Below are 24,249 nucleotides of genomic sequence, written 5' to 3' on the forward strand. Positions count from 1 at the left end.
AAGAGACATGTTTGGACTAAAGAACACAAGGAATGGACATTAGACCAGTAGAAATCTGTGCTTTGGTCTGATGAGTCCAAATTTGAGATCTTTGGTTCCAACCACTGTGTCTTTGTGCAACGCAGAAAAGGTGAACGGATGGACTCTACATGCCTGGCTCCCACCGTGAAGCATGGAGGAGGAGGTGTGATTGTGTGGGGGTGCTTTCCTGGTGACACAGTTGAGGAATTATTCAAAATTGAAGGCATACTGAACCAGCATGGCTACCACAGCATCTTGCAGCGGCATGCTATTCCATCCGGTTTGCGTTTAGTTGGATCATCATTTATTTTTCAACAGGACCATGACCCCAAACACACCTCCAGATTGTGTAAGGGCTATTTGACCAAGAAGGAGAGTGATGGGGTGCTTCGCCAGATGACCTGGCCTCCACAGTCACCAGACCTGAACCCAATCGAGATGGTTTGGGGTGAGCTGGACCGCAGAGTGAAGGCAAAAGGGCCAACAAGTGCTAAACATCTCTGGAAACTCCTTTAAGATTGTTGGAAGACCATTCCCGATGACTACCTCTTGAAGCTCATCAAGAGAATGCCAAGAGTGTGCAAAGCAGTCATCAAAGCAAAAGGTGTCTACTTTGAAGAACCTAGAATATAAGACATAATTTCAGTTGTTTCACACTTTTTTCTTCCACATGTGTTAATTCATAGTTTTGATGCCTTCAGTGTGAATGTACAATTTTCATAGTCATGAAAATACAGAAAAATCAATAAATGAGAAGGTGTGTCCAAACTTTTGCTCTGTACTGTATATAAAGGTGCATCTCACAAAATCAGAATATCATCAAAAAGTTAATTTATTTTAGTTCTTCAATACAAAAAGTGAAACTCATATATTATAGAGTCATTATAAACAGAGTGATCTACTTCAAGTGTTTATTTCTGCTAATGTTGATGATTATGGCTTACAGCCAATGAAAACCCAAAAGTCATTATCTCATTAAATTAGAACACTTTATAACTCCAGCTTGAAAAAGTTATTTTAAAATCCCAAATGTTGGCGTACGGAAATGTATGTTCAGTAAATGCACTCAATACTTGGTCAGGGCTCCATTGGCATCAATTGCTGCATCAATGCGGCATGGCATGAAGGCAATAAGCTTGCGACACTGCTGAGGTGTTATGGAAGCCCAGGTTGCTTAGATAGCAGCCTTCAGTCCATCTACATTGTTGCGTCTGGTGTCTCTCATCTTCTTCTTCACAATACCCTATAGATTCTCTATGGGGTTAAGGTCAGACGAGTTTGCTCGCCAATCAAGCACAGTGATATTGTTGTTTTTCAACCAGGAATTGGTACTTTTTGCAATGTGAACAGGTGCCAATTCCTGCTGGAGAATGAAGTTTCCATCTCCAATCAGCTTGTCGGCAGAGGGAAGCATGAAGTGCTCTAAAATTTTAAGGTAGACGGCTGTGCTGACTTTGGTCTTGATAAAACACAGTGGACCTACACCAGCAGATGACATGGCTCCCCAAACCATCATTGATTGTGAATACCAACCAAGTATTGAGTGCATTTACTGAACATACATTTCAGCAGGCCAACATTTCAGATTTTAAAATCATTTTTTCAAGCTGGTGTTATAAAGTATTCTAATTTACTGAGAAAATGACTTTTGAGTTTTCATTGGCTGTAAGCCATAATCATGAAAATTAACAGAAATAAACACTTGAAGAAAATATGTGTAATTGTAATTTAAATGCAATAAGACAAATGCAAGCTACACCATCTTACTGGTCAATTAAAGTGAGCTTAGTACTACTGGTGCTGGCACCACTGCTGTCTCTCTTTGCTCCCATCAATTGAATATCTGTATTACTCACCAACTACTGCACTTATCTTTTTTAATGCTGCAGTTAAACAACACAGTACTGTCTGGAGTATTTGTCCAATGATTTAGGGCTCTCTCTTCCAAAATTTATTGATGAGCTGTGAGCTACTCTTAAAATCGACTGAATTACCTACTTGGGCTTTTATGCAGGCTACAAAAGTCTCTCATGATTGGCTGCACTATATCATGTGATATAATAGATGTAAGGAATTATGCACAATCCTAGGGTAATGATAGCCTTTTTGGACTTTTCCCATCTTCTGCGATGTATAAAAAGGCAGCAAGTGTTGTTTTAGCAATTCAAGCAAATCAAATCATAAATTGTTTGAATTTGCAGGTACCTATGATTCTAATAAAATTTTATTTGAATTTTATATGCATCAAATCAATCTGATCATCTCTAATAGGTATCTTTAAGCACTCAGTGCGACCATAGGACTTGTAGATGAACAGCTATACAATAATTAATCAAATATAACTAGTCAATGTTCAGTTTGAGCTAAAACTACTCTTTTACCTACATCCTACATCCTACATTACCTACGTCCTAAAATAAACTTTTTGCCAATGTCTTCCTAGTCACCCATATGTAGACGTGATCATTTTTAACAACAGTCTATGGCTACAGTTCTTCCTGAGTGTATTCTCGTGCATTGTATGCTGCACAGTGTGAACTCTAGTGTGTGCCCCTCTCTTCTCTCCCGCAAGCTTATAAAGCTGACAACTGTTTTGATTTACATTTACGTTATTTGGCTGTAACTGTAAATTTTCGTTCAGGTGAGCCGTGAGATAGGTTACAAGACCAATCCATCAGAGGACTCATCTGTTGCATTTCTCACTGAAAAGGACTGAGCAGCTTGAAATGTATGTGAAAACATGCAAGCTACAGAAGACTAACCATTTAAAATTCTCAGAACTCAATTTAAAAAGACGTTTTTGAGAACAAAAAAAAAGTGCATGCATTTCCATACAAAAAGACCCCAAAGGAATCTATAGGCTTCAGGAAACTTTTTGCTTCCAGAAAGAAAAAGGTCGAAACATTGGTTTATTACACTTCTGCTTGTACCTTATTCATGGAATATGATATTGTACCTTCTGCTAGTCCAGTTACTTACATAATAATATCCTTTGTATTGCAATGGAGAATAATTCATGTACATTTGCAATTAATTGAAACTTTTAATAATGATAAATGATATCGTTAATTATATAACTAAAGCAGTAGGGCCCACGATATGATTTCATCATTCCAGCATCGACAGAGTTAATCAGCAAAAGCATAAAATTGCTGCTTGAAAACAAAATCTCGCCCCTGCAGTCATTTCCTCCCTAATTGGCAGTGCTGTGTTCAGCGTTCAGCAGTGCCATAATGGCAGACTTTGAAAGAGATGATCTGAACCTATCATCATTTTGTGAGATGAGAAACCACAAACTCTTGTAAATTAGTGAACCTAGCACAACTAAGGCTTCAAGAAATAACCAGGGTATTCGGGAAAGGAAAGGCCTAAGTTATTGTGTAAGCAGATGATTTATTTATTATTCTAATGAAATAACCAACATTAAAATATGTTGTACGTGATCCAATAAGTAACAGGTTAATAACCTGAGCTGTCATGCTAATGTAAAAAACTGCAGGACAAACATGTACCTATTACAGTAATATTTGTGAGGCTTCCGGATCATTGGCACTTTTGGTCTAGCAGAATTCCGGAGCCGCTGAGCCCAACTTTGTGCTCTCCCAAGCTGAAAGCAGAGGAAGCTTTGCCTCCGCAGCACCAGAGAAACGCAGTAAGGCTATGTTCACACGTTGCGCTTTTGCTGCTTTTTTAATGCAAATTTTAAGCTGCGTTTTACAGTACCAGCAAAGTCTATGAGATTTCGGAAATGTCATGCGCACACATGGGATTTCTTTTCCTGACTAATTTGGAAAACTGTTGTGTTTTTAAAAACTTTCAGCGTTTTTGTGCGAATTTACAGCGTTTTTTTACCCATTGGAAACAATGGGTAAGTGCAAAAATGCAGCAAAAATGCAACAAAAAACGCAGGTGTCAGTTTTTGCTGCGTTAAAGGGAATCTGTCACCCCCCTGGGACACTTTTAAGCTGTTATTATGGGCATGCAGTTAGCAGAATGGATAAAATAGTCTTACCTGTATGCCTCTAGCTGCCGTCTAATTGCTGAGAAATTGAGTTTTAGTAATGTTTATGGTACTGATTTCCTCCGGGCCCCAGGGTGTGAGGTGCCTGACAGGAATCTCTGCCTCCTCTCTTTATTATCATACCACCTCCCTCCCATGCATGGCACACTGGCCTGTGACATGCAGTTGTGGCACCGTAATCCTGCGCCTGTACCCTTCACTCGCGCTATTATCTGAACCGTCTCTGCCCTTCTATGGGCAGGGTCTTCATCCTTTTCCTGCGAGTCACAAGTTTCTTGTTTTAACAGGCACTTTCCAAGTTTGCACAAGTAAAGGGAATATGTCCCCAAGTATTTGGCAACTGATCTGAGAATAGCATAATATAGAGACAGAAACACTGATTCCAGTGATATGTTACTTCCTAGGCTATTTGCTGGAGTTTTAATAAAATAACTCCAGGCGATGATCACTGCAGGACTAATAAACCTACTGCCATGTAGTCCTTCGTATCCATATTCATGAGTTATGTATAAGCCAACACTGATTGGCAGCTTTCTGCCTATGCACAGTAAACACAAAAAAGTTAATTTATGATGTGCGTGGGGTTGTACAGAGCTCAGCATTCAGAGAACTGGTTGCTATAAACCAGTTCTTATCAAACTACAACAAGGGGACCAGAAAGTGATGGATAGCTGGAATCAGGGTCTCTGTACATACATCATGCTGCTTTTAGATGGGGTGGCAAAAACCTGGTAAGAGATACATTGTTTTAAAAAGATGAGACAACCACTTTAAGCTTATCATCAAAGTAGAAACAACAATTTAACTGTTTAAATTGCTAATTTAATCACTTTAGTTTAGGTATCCAATATACTATGCCTCTATCACTATTTCAATTTCATTGTAATTTTGTATATATTATGGTATATATTCAGTGACCACTTTCTAAAGTACTCGTGTACACAGACAATTAACCAATCAGACAAACATACGGCAGCAACTCAATTTATAAAATCAGAAAGAGCAGGTCAGAGGTCAAACTAGAATATATTAGAATGTGAAGTGATTTTACCACTTTCCACCATCAAATTATTTTTGACTTTGGACAAGCTGATTTCAGGATCTTACAATCCTCAGATGTTCTTATATTATACAAAGCCATCTCTATAGCTTCTAGAAATGTTGCTAAAAACATAAAACATCCTGTCCAACAGATAAAATATCAGCACTCCACAAAAACATATTATTCAGTAAACTTTTGTTGGTGCTCAGCAATAAATATATAGAAAGTTTATAAGTATTGTAGAAGAAAATAAATTGTGGCACTCACCCATGCATAAAATTCAGAGACTTTATTTCCAGATAGATAAAAGTAAATGTAACAGCGTGGTAGTGAATGGCATACTCCAGGGTATGAACAATAGCCATTTCTCACCAAGCAGGAGCTTCTCCAGGGTCCATGAAGAAGCGCCTGCTCTGCGTGAAACAGATGTTGTCCGTACAAAGGAGCAAAGCATCTGAATTTTATGCATCAGTGAGTGCCACTATTTCTTTTCTTCAGTGCTTAGATTTTGCTTGCCAATAAAAGGTAGTATAGTTAAGCCAATCCAAGATGACAAAAAGATGATAATAATAAACCTGACATATTTCAACAGTATGTTGATGGTCTAAAATAGTAGAAGTTGACTTTCACACCTATTAGCCTATTACCTAATTTTGTGCAGGGGTGCATTCGTGCACTATTATTAGTGTACATTTATTCAAAGTACTTTTTCTAAGTACTGGCAGTTTTAACATGGATGAATATAACAAGTATCTCTTTTCTCTTCATACAGGTAAACTTATCATTCATTCTCTGAACTGAAATACCCTGCATGTCTATTGCTCCAGTACCTGACAGCAAGCAGCTTGAATGGTAAACTTATCATTCATTCTCTGAACTGAAATACCCTGCATGTCTATTGCTCCATTCCCTGACAGCAAGCAGCCCGAATGGTAAACTTATCATTCATTCTCTGAACTGAAATACCCTGCATGTCTATTGCTCCATTCCCTGACAGCAAGCAGCCCGAATGGTAAACTTATCATTCATTCTCTGAACTGAAATACCCTGCATGTCTATTGCTCCAGTCCCTGTCAGCAAGCAGCCCGAATGGTAAACTTATCATTCATTCTCTGAACTGAAATACCCTGCATGTCTATTGCTCCAGTCCCTTACAGCAAGCAGCCTGAATGGTATCTGAGTCATTCTATCTTCGGCTTTGAATCCTGCATATATCTATATATGTTAGCCATCTTAGTAAGCAATTGTTTTTGTTTATAGATATTTAACTCACTTCTACTTGTCTTCATGCAGAGAGATCACATAACTGTTTCAAAGTTGTTTATGATCCATGTAGACCTGGACATTTGTTTATCTGTTTACTACATTTATTGTGTCCTGCTGTCTCAACTGAGTTAGATTGATTGCTAATGAGAGGGAAAAAAAGTGAGATCTAGCTTTCTATAAATGTAGACATACTTTGGGAACGCATTTGTGCACTATTATTCGTGTACATTTATTCAAAGTACTTTTTCTAAGCACTCGCAGTTATAACATGGCAGTTAGACAGGGCAGGAGACAGGTAAGATAATCTAAATCTATTCCCTGTTCATTTGGAACAGAACAAATACTCACCATATGCATTTGTATAATCTATATCCTGGTCGCTGCATTCACTCACATTCACTGCCCTTGCATTAACTCTTTAAACTCCATCCATATCGGCCCCTCTGTCCTTTCCTCTCCTATGAACAGCACTCACGCTCTGTTCACATTGCTTAATAGCGCAGATCCATTATTCAGTCCGACCATCCAACCCAAGAGACGCTCTCACAAATCACTTAACCATCTGCTCACTCTTTCTATCCTCCTTCTCCTAGTCGCTGGAGACATCTCTCCCAACCCTGCCCCCCCATGTTATAGCCAGTCAAACCTCCCAACTGCTACACTCAGAAACCCCTCTAACCTTATTAATATTCCCTGCATACCTTCTGTCTCTGTCAACTGTGCCCTTTGGAAATCTCGCTCTGTGTGTAAAAAACTCTCCTTCATCCATGACTTCTTCCTTTCTAATTCTCTTAATCTCCTGGCTCCTACTGAAACCTGGATCCAGCAGTCAGACACCACCGCTGCTGCTGCTCTTTCATATGGTGGACTACACTTTTCTCATACCCCAAGATCAGACAACAGAGCAGGTGGAGGTGTTGGTCTGCTCCTTTCACCCAAATGTACCTTCCAAGTTATCCCCCAAGTACCCTCACTTGTACTCCCTTCCTTTGAGGTCCATGCTGTCAGACTCTACATCCCCTTCTCCATGTGAGTGGCGGTGGTGTATCATCCTCCCAGCCCCTCTCATCAGTTCCTGGATCACTTTGCTACCTAGCTTCCACACTTTCTCTCCTGTGACACCCCCACCCTCATCATGGGTGATTTCAACATCCCCATTGCTTCTCCCCTCTCCCCATCTGCTTCTCACCTTTTATCTCTAACCTCCTCCTTTGGCCTCTCACAGCATACTAACTCTCCAACGCATGAAGATGGAAACTCCCTCGACTTGGTCTTCTCCCGGCTTTGCTCAGTGGATGATTTCACAAACTCCCCTCTCCCGCTCTCTGACCACAACCTTCTTTCATTCTCTATCAAGAACTGCCATCCCACTCAGGTCACCCCCACTTTCCACACTTATAGAAACATACAGGCCATTAACACCCAGAAACTTATGAAGAACTTGCAGTCCTCATTGGCCCCAATCTCCTTCATCTCATGTCCTGATTCTGCTCTGAAGCATTACAATGAAACTCTGCAAAGTGCCCTGGATGAAGCACCTCCTATACAAAGAACAACTCAGCACAGACGGCGACAACCGTGGCACACGCTGCAAACACGTTTCCTGCAGCGGTGCTCCAGGTGCGCCGAACGTCTGTGGAGAAAATCTAATCTACCCGAAGATTTCATCCATTATAAGTTCATGCTAAAAACATACAACTCTGCCCTTCACCTCTCCAAACAAACCTATTTCAACACCCTCATCACCTCGCTGTCCAACAACCCTAAATGTCTCTTTGACACTTTCCAGTCCCTACTCAACCCAAGAGTGCAGGCCCCAACCACGGATCTCTGCGCTGATGATCTGGCCAATTACTTCAAAGAAAAAATTGACCACATTCGACAGGAAATTATCTCTCAATCCCTTCATACCATGCACTGTCCTCCCTCCCCCACTGCATCTAGTTCACTTTCTGACTTTGAACCAGTTACAGAAGAAGAAGTAATCAGGCTTCTTGAATCTTCTCGCCTAACCACTTGCACCAGTGACCCCATTCCATCACATCTCCTCCAGTCCCTTTCCCCAGCTGTCAAGCTGTCACCTCTCACCTAACAAAAATATTCAACCTTCCTCTCACTTCCAGTATTTTTCCCACCTCATTTAAGCCTGCCATCATACATCCATTACTTAAAAAACCATCCCTCGATCAAAACTGTGCCACTAATTATAAACCTGTCTCTAATCTTCCATTCATTTCTAAACTCCTCAAACGGCTGGTCCACTCCTCTCTTCTCGACCCTCTTCAATCTGGTTAACGCTCTCTACACTCTACTGAAACTGCCCTCATTAAAGTCTCTAATGACCTACTATCAGATAAATCTAATGGTCACTACTCCTGTCATGTTCCCAATGGCAGGGAATTTGTCAAAATAACACGGGCAAAAACAGGACGAGCTCTAGGGTGATGGAACCTGAGCTGACCGCGACCCTGAACCTCAACACTCAACTAACAGCAGCCGGGGAACGTTCCTGGGGGGACTCTAGACGTCTCGCGCCAGCCGGAGATCTAGCTTCCCCTATCAGAAGAATAATAGACCTCTCTTGCCTCCAGAGAAATATTCCCACAGAAATAGTAGCCCCCCACATATAATGACGGTGAAATGAGAGGAAGGCACAAACGTAGTTATGAAAACAGATTCAGCAAAATGAGGCCCGCTTAAGCTAGATAGCAGAGGATACAAAAGGTGAACTGTGCGGTCAGCTTAAAAACCCTTCAAAATACCATCCTGAAATTACTTGAACTCATGTGCCAACTCATGGTACATGAGTGGTAATTTCAGCCCACTAGAGCAACCAGCAGCAGAGAGTTACATATCTGCAAGCTGGACTAAAAACATTAAAGCAAACATGAAACAGGGAAATCCAGACTTAGCTTGTCTTGAAGGCTTTAGAAGCAGGTAACAAAGGTAACAGAGACACACTGATACATTGATAGCCGGCAAGGGAATGACAGGAAAGCCAGGTTAAATAGGAAACACCCAGCCTCTGATGGACAGGTGGAAACCAGAGACCGCAACCCACCAAAGTCACCCAGTACCAGTTGTAACCACCAGAGGGAGCCCAAAAACAGAATCCACAACATACTCCATGCTAATTCTCTTGGGTCTCTCCGCAGCATTCGACACTGTGGATCATCAGCTCCTCCTCACTATGCTCCGCTCCATCGGCCTCAAGGACACCATTCTCTCCTGGTTCTCCTCCTATCACTCTGACCGATTCTTCACTGTATCTTTTGCTGGTTCCTGCTCCTCTCACCTTCCCCTTACTGTAGGGGTTCCTCAAGGATCAGTCCTAGGCCCCCTCCTCTTCTCTTTGTATACTGCCCCTATTGGACAATCAGTAGATTTGGTTTCCAGTACCATCTCTATGCTGACGACACCCAATTATACACTTCTTCTCCTGATATCATGCCGACCTTTTTAGAAAGCACCAGTGATTGTCTTACCACTGTCTCTAACATCATGTCCTCCCTCTATCTGAAACTGAACCTGTCAAAAACTGAACTCCTCGTGTTCTCTCCCTCTACTAACCTACCTTTGCCTGACATTGCCATCTCCGTGTGCGGTTCCACCATCACTCCAAAGCAACATGCCCGCTCCTTTGGGGTCATACTTGATTCCGATCTTTCATTCACCCCCCACATCCGATCACTGGCTCGCTCTTCTTATCTGCATCTCAAAAACATTTCTAGAATTTGCCCTTTTCTTACTTTCGACTCTGCAAAAACTCTTACTGTTTCACTTATTCATGTTCGTCTGGACTATTGTAACTCTCTACTAATCGGTCTCCCTCTTACCAAACTCTCCCCACTCCAATCTGTCCTGAATGCTGTTGCCAGGATCATATTCCTCACCAACCATTACACCGGTGCCTCACCCTTGTGCCAGTCATTACACTGGCTACTAGTGTTGAGCGATACCGTCCGATACTTGAAAGTATCGGTATCGGAAAGTATCGGCCGATACCGGCAAAGTATCGGATCTAATCCGATACCGATACCCGATACCAATACAAGTCAATGGGACTCATGTATCGGACGGTGTTCCTGATGGTTCCCAGGGTCTGAAGGAGAGGAAACTCTCCTTCAGGCCCTGGGAACCATATTAATGTGTAAAATAAAGAATTAAAATAAAAAATATTGCTATACTCACCTCTCCGACGCAGCCTGGACTTCAGCGAGGGAACCGGCAGCGTTGTTTGCTTAAAATTCGTGCTTTAACTTCCTTACTTGAAGTCCCGGCTTGTGATTGGTCGCGCGCCGCCCATGTGACCGCGACGCAACCAATCACAACGCCGGAACGTAATTTTAAAATCCTGAAGGACCTAAAATTACGTCACGGCTTGCTGTGATTGGTCGCGTCGCGGTCACATGGGCGACGCGACCAATCACAAGCCGTGACGTCACGGGAGGCAGGACACGCGCGCATTTTAAAATGCGCGCGTCTCCTGCCTCCCGTGACGTCACGGCTTGTGATTGGTCGCGTCGCCCATGTGACCGCGACGCAACCAATCACAACGCCGGAACGTAATTTTAAAATCCTGAAGGACCTAAAATTACGTTCCGGCGTTGTGATTGGTTGCGTCGCGGTCACATGGGCGACGCGACCAATCACAAGCCGTGACGTCATGGGAGGCAGGACACGCGCGCATTTTAAAATGCGCGCGTCTCCTGCCTCCCGTGACGTCACGGCTTGTGATTGGTCGCGTCGCCCATGTGACCGCGACGCAACCAATCACAACGCCGGAACGTAATTTTAAAATCCTGAAGGACCTAAAATTACGTCACGGCTTGCTGTGATTGGTCGCGTCGCGGTGACATGGGCGGCGCGCGACCAATCACAAGCCGGGACTTCAAGTAAGGAAGTTAAAGCGCGAATTTTAAGCAAACAACGCTGCCGGTTCCCTCGGTAAGGTGCAGTGTCATGGTTCCCAATGGCTGGGGATCGCACTGGACAAGCAAAATGACATAAATAACGGACGAGCTCTAGGGTGATGGAACCTGGGCTGACCGCTGCCCTACTCCTGACAAACACAACTAGAAATAGCCAGGGAGCGTGCCTACGTTGATTCTAGACGCCACGCGCCAGCCTAAGAGCTAACTAGCACTGCAGAGGAAATAAAGACCTAGCTTGCCTCCAGAGGAATGAACCCCAAAAGGTATAGTTGCCCCCCACATGTATTGACGGTGAAATGAGAGGAAGGCACGCACATAAAGATGAAAATAGATTTTAGCAAAATGAGGCCCGCTATAACTAGAAAGCAGAATGATACAAAAGGGGTCTGAGCGGTCAGCAAAAAACCCTAATCAAAAACCATCCTGAGATTACAAGAACCCATGTGCCAACTCATGGCACATGGGGAGCACCTCAGCCCACTAGAGCTACCAGCTAGCATAGAGTCATAATTAGCAAGCTGGACAAAAAAACCAAACAACTGAAAAACAAAACTTAGCTTATCCTGAGAGATCTGGGAGCAGGTAGTCAGGAACCAAACTGAGCACATCTGAGTACATTGATAGCCGGCAAGGGAATGACAGGAAAGCCAGGTTAAATAGGAAACACCCAGCCTCTGATGGACAGGTGGAAACCAGAGACCGCAACCCACCAAAGTCACCCAGTACCAGCCGTAACCACCAGAGGGAGCCCAAAAACAGAATCCACAACAGTACCCCCCCCTTGAGGAGGGGTCACCGAACCCTCACGAGAACCCCCAGGGCGATCAGGATGAGCTCTATGGAAGGCGCGGACCAAATCAGTCGCATGAACATCAGAGGCGACCACCCAGGAATTATCCTCCTGACCAAAACCCTTCCACTTAACCAAATACTGGAGTTTACGTCTGGAAACACGAGAATCCAAGATCTTCTCAACAACATACTCCAATTCTCCCTCCACCAGCACCGGAGCAGGAGGCTCAACCGAAGGAACAACGGGCACCTCATACCTCCGCAATAACGACCGATGGAACACATTATGAATAGCAAACGATGCTGGGAGATCCAAACGAAAAGACACAGGGTTAAGAATCTCCAAGATCTTATAAGGACCGATGAACCGAGGCTTGAACTTAGGAGAAGAGACCTTCATAGGGACAAAACGAGAAGACAACCACACCAAGTCCCCAACAAGAAGTCGGGGACCCACGCGGCGACGGCGATTAGCAAACTGCTGAGTCTTCTCCTGAGACAACTTCAAATTGTCCACCACCTGATTCCAAATCTGATGTAGCCTGTCCACCACCACGTCCACTCCAGGACAATCCGAAGGCTCCACCTGACCAGAGGAAAAACGAGGATGAAACCCCGAATTACAAAAGAAAGGAGAGACCAAAGTAGCAGAACTAGCCCGATTATTAAGGGCAAATTCGGCCAGTGGCAAAAAGGCAACCCAGTCATCTTGATCAGCAGAAACAAAACACCTTAAGCAAGTTTCCAAGGTCTGATTAGTTCGCTCCGTCTGGCCATTCGTCTGAGGATGGAATGCAGACGAGAAATACAAATCAATGCCCATCTTAGCACAAAACGTCCGCCAAAATCTAGACACAAACTGGGATCCCCTGTCAGAAACGATATTCTCCGGAATCCCATGCAAACGAACCATGTTCTGAAAAAATAAAGGGACCAACTCAGAGGAGGAAGGCAACTTAGGCAAGGGTACCAAATGAACCATCTTAGAAAAGCGGTCACACACAACCCAGATAACGGACATTTTCTGTGAGACAGGGAGATCTGAAATAAAATCCATGGAAATGTGCGTCCAAGGCCTCTTCGGGATAGGCAAGGATAACAACAACTCACTGGCCCGAGAACAGCAAGGCTTAGCCCGAGCACACACTTCACAAGACTGCACAAAGGTGCGCACATCCCTTGACAAGGAAGGCCACCAAAAAGGCCTGGCCACCAAGTCTCTAGTACCAAATATTCCAGGATGACCAGCCAACACAGAAGAATGGACCTCGGAGATGACTCTACTGGTCCAATCATCCGGAACAAACAGTCTTTCTGGTGGACAACGATCAGGTTTATCCGCCTGAAACTCCTGCAATGCACGTCGCAAGTCTGGGGAGACGGCGGACAATATTACCCCATCCCTAAGGATACCAGTAGGCCCAGAGTCTCCAGGAGAGTCAGGCACAAAACTCCTGGAAAGAGCATCTGCCTTCACATTCTTTGAACCTGGCAGGTATGAAACCACAAAATTGAAACGAGAAAAAAACAACGACCAACGAGCCTGTCTAGGATTCAGACGCCTGGCAGACTCAAGGTAAATCAGATTTTTGTGATCAGTCAAGACCACCACACGATGTCTAGCACCCTCAAGCCAATGACGCCACTCCTCAAATGCCCACTTCATGGCCAAAAGCTCCCGATTACCCACATCATAATTGCGCTCGGCGGGCGAGAATTTTCTAGAAAAGAACGCACATGGCTTCATCACCGAGCCATTGGAACTTCTCTGTGACAAAACCGCCCCCGCTCCAATCTCGGAAGCATCAACCTCAACCTGAAAAGGAAGTGAAACATCTGGTTGACATAACACAGGAGCAGAAGAAAACCGGCGCTTAAGTTCCTGAAAGGCCTCCACAGCCGTAGGAGACCAATTAGCAACATCAGCACCCTTTTTAGTCAAATCAGTCAAAGGTTTAACAACACTGGAAAAATTAGTAATGAACCAACGATAAAAATTAGCAAAACCCAAGAACTTCTGAAGACTCTTAACAGATGTAGGTTGTGTCCAGTCACAAATCGCCTGAACCTTGACGGGATCCATCTCAATAGTAGAAGGAGAAAAAATGTACCCCAAAAAAGAAATTTTCTGGACTCCGAAGAGACACTTTGAGCCCTTCACAAACAGAGAATTGGCCCGCAGGACTTGAAACACCTTCCTGACCTGTAGAACATGAGACTCCCAGTCATCAGAAAACACCAAAATATCATCCAAATACACAATCATAAACTTATCCAGATATTCACGGAAAATATTGTGCATAAAGGACTGAAAGACTGAAGGAGCATTAGAAAGTCCAAAAGGCATTACCAAATACTCAAAATGGCCCTCAGGCGTATTAAATGCGGTTTTCCACTCATCACCCTGTTTTATCCGCACAAGATTATACGCACCGCGAAGATCTATCTTAGTGAACCACCTAGCCCCCTTAATGCGAGCAAACAAATCAGTCAATAATGGCAATGGATACTGATATTTGACTGTAATCTTATTCAGAAGGCGATAATCTATACAAGGCCTTAGGGAACCATCTTTTTTTGCCACGAAAAAAAAACCTGCTCCCAGAGGGGACGAAGATGGACAAATATGTCCCTTTTCCAAGGACTCCTTAATATAATTCCGCATAGCAGTATGCTCTGGCACTGACAGATTAAATAAACAACCCTTAGGGAACTTACTGCCAGGAATTAATTCTATAGCACAGTCGCAATCCTTATGAGGAGGGAGCGAATTGAGCTTAGGCTCCTCAAAAACATCCCGATAGTCAGACAAAAACGCAGGGACCTCAGAAGGAGTAGATGAAGCTATTGAAATCAGAGGTGCATCATCATGAACCCCCTGACATCCCCAGCTTAACACAGACATTGTTTTCCAATCCAGGACAGGATTATGAGTTTGTAACCATGGCAGACCAAGCACTAGTACATCATGTAAATTATACAGTACAAGGAAGCGAATCACCTCCTGATGAACGGGAGTCATGCGCATGGTCACTTGTGTCCAGTACTGCGGTTTATTCATAGCCAATGGTGTAGAGTCAATACCCTTCAAAGGAATAGGAACTTCCAGAGGCTCCAGCCTAAAACCGCAGCGTTTGGCAAATGACCAATCCATAAGACTCAGGGCAGCGCCCGAATCCACATAGGCATCGACGGAAATGGAAGACAGTGAACAAATCAGAGTTACAGACAAAATGAACTTAGACTGCAGAGTACTAATGGCAAAAGATTTATCAACCTTTTTTGTGCGTTTAGAGCATGCTGATATAACATGAGCTGAATCACCACAATAAAAACACAATCCATTTTTCCGCCTATAATTTTGCCGTTCACTTCTGGACTGAATTCTATCACATTGCATAGTCTCAGGTGCCTGTTCAGAAGACACCGCCAACTGGTGCACAGGTTTGCGCTCCCGTAAACGCCGATCAATCTGAATGGCCATAGCCATAGACTCATTCAGACCTGTAGGCGCAGGGAACCCCACCATAATATCCTTAATGGCCTCAGAAAGACCATCTCTGAAGTTTGCAGCCAGGGCGCACTCATTCCACTGAGTAAGCACCGACCATTTCCGAAATTTTTGACAATATACTTCCGCTTCATCATGCCCCTGAGAGAGGGCTAATAAAGCCTTTTCAGCCTGAATCTCCAGGTTAGGTTCCTCATAGAGCAATCCCAGTGCCAGAAAAAACGCATCCACACTGAGCAATGCAGGATCCCCTGGTGCCAATGCAAATGCCCAATTCTGAGGGTCGCCCCGCAGGAAAGATATTACAATCTTAACCTGCTGAGCAGGGTCTCCAGAGGAGCGAGATTTCAAAGAAAGAAACAATTTGCAATTGTTCCTGAAATTCAGGAAGGTAGATCTATCTCCAGAAAAAAACTCTGGAATAGGAATTCTAGGTTCAGACATGGGAGTGTGAACAACAAAATCCTGTATGTTTTGAACTTTTGCAGCAAGATTACTCAGGCTGGAAGCCAAATGGTCAGAGCCATTCAAGGGTTAAGAGGAGGTAAGAAGCAGCTAGACAGCAATTAAGGGCTAGGCAGCAAAACTCTGAGGGGAAAAAAAAAAAATTTCCCTTAAACACTTCTTTTTCTCCTGCTTCAGCCCAAACAATTAACACTTTGTGGGCCGGCTATACTGTCATGGATCCCAATGGCTGGGGATCGCACTGGACAAGCAAAATGACATAAATAACAGACGAGCTCTAGGGTGATGGAACCTGGGCTGACCGCTGCCCTACTCCTGACAAACACAACTAGAAATAGCCAGGGAGCGTGCCTACGTTGATTCTAGACGCCACGCGCCAGCCTAAGAGCTAACTAGCACTGCAGAGGAAATAAAGACCTAGCTTGCCTCCAGAGGAATGAACCCCAAAAGGTATAGTTGCCCACCACATGTATTGACGGTGAAATGAGAGGAAGGCACGCACATAAAGATGAAAATAGATTTTAGCAAAATGAGGCCCGCTATAACTAGAAAGCAGAATGATACAAAAGGGGTCTGAGCGGTCAGCAAAAAACCCTAATCAAAAACCATCCTGAGATTACAAGAACCCATGTGCCAACTCATGGCACATGGGGAGAACCTCAGCCCACTAGAGCTACCAGCTAGCATAGAGTCATAATTAGCAAGCTGGACAAAAAAACCAAACAACTGAAAAACAAAACTTAGCTTATCCTGAGAGATCTGGGAGCAGGTAGTCAGGAACCAAACTGAGCACATCTGAGTACATTGATAGCCGGCAAGGGAATGACAGGAAAGCCAGGTTAAATAGGAAACACCCAGCCTCTGATGGACAGGTGGAAACCAGAGACCGCAACCCACCAAAGTCACCCAGTACCAGCCGTAACCACCAGAGGGAGCCCAAAAACAGAATCCACAACAGTGCAGGCTGCGTCGGAGAGGTGAGTATAGCAATATTTTTTATTTTAATTCTTTATTTTACACATTAATGTTGTTTCGATACCGATACCCGATACCACAAAAGTATCGGATCTCGGTATTGGAATTCCGATACAGCAAATATCGGCCGATACCCGATACTTGCGGTATCGGAATGCTCAACACTACTGGCTACCCATCCACTCCAGAATCCAGTACAAAACTACTACCCTCATCCACAAAGCTATCCATGGCTCAGCACCACCCTACATCTCCTCTCTGGTCTGTCTATCATCCTACCCGTGCCCTCCGCTACGCTAATGACCTCAGGTTAGCACCCTCAATAATCAGAACCTCCCACTCCCGTCTCCAAGACTTTACACGTGCTGCGCCGATTCTTTGGAATGCACTACCCAGGTTAATACGATTAATCCCCAATCCCCACAGTTTTAAGCGTGCCCTAAAAACTCATTTGTTCAGATTGGCCTACCGACTCAACGCATTAACCTAACTATCCTTGTGTGGCCTATTAAAAAAAATAAAAAAATAACGTAAACCATGATCAGGTTCCTCGCATCATGTTCTCATACAGTTTATACAGTTAATAGCCCTCTGTGTCTGTACTGCTACATACTTAGGCAGTTAACTGGTTCATGCAGCTTTACATGAACACCCGAGCCTTACACTATGGCTGATCCAAATAAACTAAAGCAATTTTTACCATCCACCTCTCATGTCTCCCCTTTTCCTCATAGTTTGTAAGCTTGCGAGCAGGGCCCTCATTCAATTGGTATCTATTTTGAACTGTGATTTCTGTTATGCTGTAATGTCTATTGTCTGTACAAGTCCCCTCTATAATTTGTAAAGCACTGCGGAATATGTTGGCGCTATATAAATAAAATTATTATTATTATTATTATTAGCTAATTATAGTAACTGGTGATGACAATAGAATAGTATACAAACAATTCACCAGCATAGATTACATCCTTTATTACCAAATGAACAATATTATAATGCTCAAACTCGTCATGAGATTAGCTCCATTCCACAAAGGAAGTAACTGTACATCCGGATTGCAGATAAATTATCACAATTATTCATGCTCGTCTGGACTATTGTAACTCTCTACTAATCGGTCTCCCTCTTACCAAACTCTCCCCACTCCAATCTGTCCTGAATGCTGTTGCCAGGATCATATTCCTCACCAACCATTACACCGGTGCCTCAACCTTGTGCCAGTCATTACACTGGCTACCCATCCACTCCAGAATCCAGTACAAAACTACTACCCTCATCCACAAAGCTATCCATGGCTCAGCACCACCCTACATCTCCTCTCTGGTCTGTCTATCACCCTACCCATGCCCTCCGCTACGCTAATGACCTCAGGTTAGCACCCTCAATAATCAGAACCTCCCACTCCCGTCTCCAAGACTTTACACGTGCTGCACCTGAATGCAGAATTAGGCATACAGGACCTGAAATTACGTCACGGCTTGCTGTGATTGGTCGCGTCACGGTCACATGGGCGGCACGCAACCAATCACAAGCCGTGACGTAATTTTAAAATGCGTGCGTTCCCTGCCTCCCATGAAGTCACGGCTTGTGATTGGTCGCGTCGCCCATGTGACCGCGACGCGACCAATCACAAGCCGGATCGTAATTTTAAAATCCTGAATGCCTAGAATTAGGCATTGAGGACCTGAAAATTACGTCACGGCTTGCTGTGATTGGTTGTGTCGCGGCCACATGGGCGGCACGCGACCAATCACAAGCCGTGACGTCACGGAAGGAAGTAAACGCGCGCATTTTAAGCAAAGAACGCTGCCAGTTCCCTCGGTGAGGTCCAGGCTGCGTCGGAGAGGTGAGTATAGCAATATTTTTTATTTTAATTCTTTCTTTTACACATTAATATGGATCCCAGGGCCTGAAGGAGAGTTTCCTCTCCTTCAGACCCTGGGAACCATCAGGGATACCGTCCGATACTTGAGTCCCATTGACTTGTATTGGTATCGGGTATCGGTATCGGATTAGATCTGATACTTTGCCGGTATCGGCCGATACTTTCCGATACCGATACTTTCAAGTATCGGACGGTATCGCTCAACACTACCGATAACCTGAATGTGGGGGAAAGCCATTGTTTGGACGCATGGCAGGGCTCAGAAGGGAGGAAGCACCGTTTGACTTTTTGAAAGCAAAATTGGCTGGAATCAATGGCGAGCATCATGTTGCGTTTGGAGACCCCTGATGTACCTAAACAATGGAAACCCCCCAATTCTTACTCCAATCCTAACACAGCCCCAACCCTAACCCCAAGAGAACCCTAACCCTAATCCCAATCCTAACCATAACCCTAACCACAACCTTAACCCCAACACCACGACCCTAATTCCAATACAACTGTAACCACAATAAACCCTAACCCTAGTTCTAACCCTAGCTCCAACCCTAACCCTATCCCAACCCTAACCCTAGCTCTAACCCAACCCTAACTCTAAACCTAGCCCCAACCCTAACTCTAGCTCTAACCCAGCCCAAACACTAACCCTAGCTCTAACCCCAACCCTAACCCTAGCTCTAACCCCAGCCCTAACCCTAGCCCCAACCCTAACCCTAATGGAAAAATTAACAAAAAATTCATTATTTTTACCTAACTAAGAGAGTGATAAAAATGGTTTGATTTCCTGTTTTTTATTTTGATCACTGTGATAAGGTCTATCACAGTGATCAAAATGAACCAATAGGAAAAATCTCCTATTGTTGTGCCCGGCATTTTCTTCCCGGAAGAAGATGCCGAGGGCTGGCGGACAGAGCCGGAGGGACCTAGGGAGGCTCGGAGAACCACATTTCTCTCTCCTCTGATCATATCAGAGTAGAGAGAAATGAATGGGAAAGCAGACCCTTTTTTTGGCGGTTGCCATAAAAACATTGGGGACTGTAAAAATACGACCTGAATTATGTTCACAGGGGTCTCAGTTACCCCCGGTAGCCAAAACCCCAAAGATTTTCCGACACTGAGGGGTGCTATAACCTTATTTCTCAGCGCAGTTAAAAGCGGCGCTGAGGAATAAGTACCCTTAACTGCCACCATTAAAAGGAGCATCGTTGGTCGTTAAGCTGTTAATAAACTAAAATGTACAATAACTACATGACAATGCATTTGAAAGCTCATCAGATGATTCCACTCTAGTTCTAAGGTAATTATTTTTACTTTTCCTTATCTTGTATAGCTTAGTATATCCTCTTTTGTTTTGATACAGGCTGGATTACCAATGTGAAGGACTATAATTTCCACAATTATTGCAAGCCCCTATAAATTGTGTATTTCACATTCAACACAGATCACCTATTGATAAATTGCCCAATTATTTGCCTTCTAACTTGAACCTGCGCTATTTGCTGCTAAGCATGTGAAACATGATCCCTCCTGAGACAGGAAGAGAGGGAGAAGAGTCAAGGAGCAATGGAGTTAAGAAATAATTTGTGACAATTCTTACTATAGGGAGGGTAGAGTGGAGATAATCAACTATTCAAGATGTCACATGAGCAGACAAACATTAAGATCATGATCATGTGACTATATGTGAGACTAGCTTATAAACACATTACAGTTATAGCCAGTGCCTTAGTATGTCATAGAAAAAGTGTGTGGCATATTGCAATATATCTTATTAGAAAAATATAAAAAATATTGTGCAAACAGCTTGTGACTTTGGGGGAGCAGAAACACATTTGCAAAGTGTTTCAAACATGCTGGTTCTTCTTTCATAGGAATAAGTGTATTTGAAATGTGTTGGAGAGGAAGCTTTTTCCCTCATAGTCACAACCTGTTTACACATAATTTTTTATATTTTTTAATAACTGTTTAAACTTTTATCTGGAATTCACCACAAACTTTTTTTAATCACAATGTCTTGGAGGTTTTCATGCTATGACAGCTTTTATCTTACAATGTGCACAGCTTGTTGCCAAGGAGATCAACCACCAGAATCTGGTTAAGTACACCTAGAAGCTACATTCCAGACTGTGGCATTAACTCAAGAGATAACAGTCAGATTTTTCCAGCTCATTAATTTATATACAGTAGTTAGATGCTCACCTTAGGGTACCGTCACACAGTGCCATTTTGATCGCTACGACGGTACGATTCGTGACGTTCTAGCGATATCCATACGATATCGCAGTGTCTGACACGCAGCAGCGATCAGGGACCCTGCTGAGAATCGTACGTCGTAGCAGATCGTATGGAACTTTCTTTCGTCGCTTGATCACCCGCTGACATCGCTGGATCGTTGTGTGTGACAGCGATCCAGCGATGTGTTCGCTTGTAACCAGGGTAAACATCGGGTAACTAAGCGCAGGGCCGCGCTTAGTAACCCGATGTTTACCGTGGTTACCAGCGTAAACGTAAAAAAAACAAACAGTACATACTCACATTCCGGTGTCTGTCCTCCGGCGTCTCAACTTCTCTGCACTGTGAGCGCCGGCCAGCCAGAAAGCGAGCACAGCGGTGACGTCTGACGTCACCGCTCTGCTTTCCGGCCGCTGTGCTTACACAGTGCAGAGAAGCTGAGACGCCGGAGGACAGACACCGGAATGTAAGTATGTACTGTTTGGTTTTTTTACGTTTACGCTGGTAACCAGGGTAAACATCGGGTTACTAAGCGCGGCCCTGCGCTTAGTAACCCGATGTTTACCCTGGTTACCCGGGGACTTCGGCATCGCTCCAGCGCCGTGATTGCAACGTGTGACCGCAGTCTACGATGCTGGAGCGATAATCATACGATGCTACGACGTCACGAATTGTGCCGTCGTAGCGATGTAAATGGTACTGTGTGACGGTACCCTTACCCTCCCTCTCAGCTCCTAATCTGATATTAGTCCTGCAAAGCCACAATCGCCCAAACCTCACTATTGATCATTTCTCACTTGAGTTGTGTACTTGTTCAAATGCATTTTATCTGTATATGCAAATAAAGTGATAACAGTGTATAGTTCAGATAAAACACTGATTGATCATTAATGTGTCAAAGTAGCAGGAGGAATCTCAGTAATAGAACATAAATACTGATTTAGAACTGTCACTTAAGGAGGAGGGCCTGTCCCAAGTAACAAGGGAGTGAAAGAGAATACATTTTGAGAATAGCTCTCTAAATTTAACAGCAATTAAACTATTTGGAAACAATATTTAAAGATCAGGTAACGCGAATAAACTTTAAAATTGAAATATGGCAGTTTCTTCTCATAAAATTTTATGGAGAGGGATAGTGGGAGGAGGAGAATGGATAAATCAAAAGCAAAACAGGCAAAATCACTTAAAAATCACTTAAAGATGACAGTTATACATCATGTTTTAAAATCAGACCTAAAATATTAATAATGTGCATTGCTATATTTATAATGCCTGATACTAAAAATAATAGTGACAGCCACAAAAATTTATAAGAGTTAATCAATAACTTATATGTATTCTAAAATGATGCCACTAAAAACTACAACTCATTCAGCTTATCGAATAGACATTAAAGGGGTTTTATGGAACATTTATATTAATGACCAATCTTTGGGATAATCATCAATATCACATGACATCACATATTATAATATCACATAGTACCCCCACAAATCGGAGGATTGACTCATTGTGCCTTTCTTTGCTTACCATATATTGACAAATTGCCCATAAGACAGCTAATAATTATTTAAAGCTTTATACGTATTTTATACAACAAATCCTTTAATTATAATAGCAAGATTGAAAATAAATTTAATCTCTATCTCACTTAAGAAGTGAAATTTAAAATCACAAAGTGTGGGCAGTCACAAATACATTGTATAGAGTTTGTGCAAATCGCTATTATCCTGTTAAATTGAAAAAATTGTGGTCTGCAATATCCACTTTACTTTTGGAAACTTTCACTCTCCCAGTCAAACTACAGTTTCCAATCTGGCCATCTTTAGATATGCTGCACACTGGTATGTAGACACAACTAAAGTTAAAAAAAACTTTTGAAGTGAGACTAAAATATTTTTGAACAAGTCTACCAGTGGAATAAAAATGTTCTTCCAAGCTCGGACTGGCACATAGGGGAACAGGTGAATCCCTGGTGGGCCCTTGCCCAGGCATTGACCCCGTATATGAACAGTAGTTGGCACAATATACTTGATTTACTATGTAAATTCAAAGGCAGTATCTCATCATTCATTTAACAAACTAACTAATTTATGATGATATAGAAATATAGGTAAATTTTTGAATGAGGGTAATGTAATATTTGCATGTAGCTGAACAGTGGACCCCTAGAATCAACGTTACTGGTGGGCCCTTGGCACCCTAGTCCATCACTGTACATATCTACTCAACATTATACCATTGATTTCATACCTTTGATACCAGGAAACTTTCATTTCTTCAGAGAAGTACTTCATGTAACAATGGAATCGAATTCCTTCAGGTGTGCACTGTATCTTCAGTTCAGAAGCAGATGACCCTGTAAAACAGAAGGAGAGCATATTCTACTTGAGCTTGTTTGCCAAGCACAGGTTAAATTTTTTTCTTTGACATAGCAGAAAAATATAGTTGTTCTTCAGATCTGTACAAAAAGAAAATTTATTTTGGATACTATTGAGACATATTATCTGGAAGCTTCAGTTATATATGAAATAGATTGAATTACTGACTTTGATGCATTTTTATGACAATCCTCCTACAAGGATGCAGACAGCTATAATAAGACATTATGGGTTTTTGGTCTTCAAGGGTATTTTTCTGTCGAAACAACCTAGTTTTACTTTAGTATTTTCACAATGAGCTCTTAGACAAAACATATCTTGATGCATTTTTCTCTTCAAATGATAAACACTCAGTAATTTCAGTAATTATCTTTATAATAGACTCTTCACTTTATCTAGTGAGAGCTAAAGCCCGATATTTCAAACTGTACTGTCTGGTGCAAAGACTTTATTAGCATTATATATCACTATAGACTAAATGGATAGACTGTAATTGTGTTTACGCAGAATGTACTTATGTGTTGCTCCTCACTTATATTGCTTCAGACTTTGCAATACCAAAATGGTCACTCTGTATTTTAGCTGTAAACAATGAATAGAGGTAAATTATATTTTGTGTTCATTCATTAGGTTTTAAGGATAAAGTAAAGGCTTTACTGATGGGGATAGAAAATGTTATCATCTTATAATGGTCTCGCTGTCATAGAAATACCAGACAGTTTGA

At 42.8% G+C, this 24,249-nt stretch overlaps 1 protein-coding gene across 2 annotated transcripts in view; it reads right to left on the bottom strand.

Moving 5' to 3' along the window:
* The window catches only part of MYOM2 (myomesin 2), a 284,123-nt gene that overhangs the window by 13,930 nt on the left and 245,944 nt on the right, over positions 1-24,249 (bottom strand). For both annotated transcript variants that reach the window (XM_077290059.1, XM_077290058.1), the window contains one exon: positions 23,398-23,503. In XM_077290059.1, the coding sequence (XP_077146174.1) occupies positions 23,398-23,503 (106 nt within the window). The remainder of the gene's footprint in view (positions 1-23,397; positions 23,504-24,249) is intronic.

This window comes from Ranitomeya variabilis, chromosome 2 (assembly GCF_051348905.1).
Source record: "Ranitomeya variabilis isolate aRanVar5 chromosome 2, aRanVar5.hap1, whole genome shotgun sequence".
NCBI lineage: Eukaryota > Metazoa > Chordata > Amphibia > Anura > Dendrobatidae > Ranitomeya > Ranitomeya variabilis.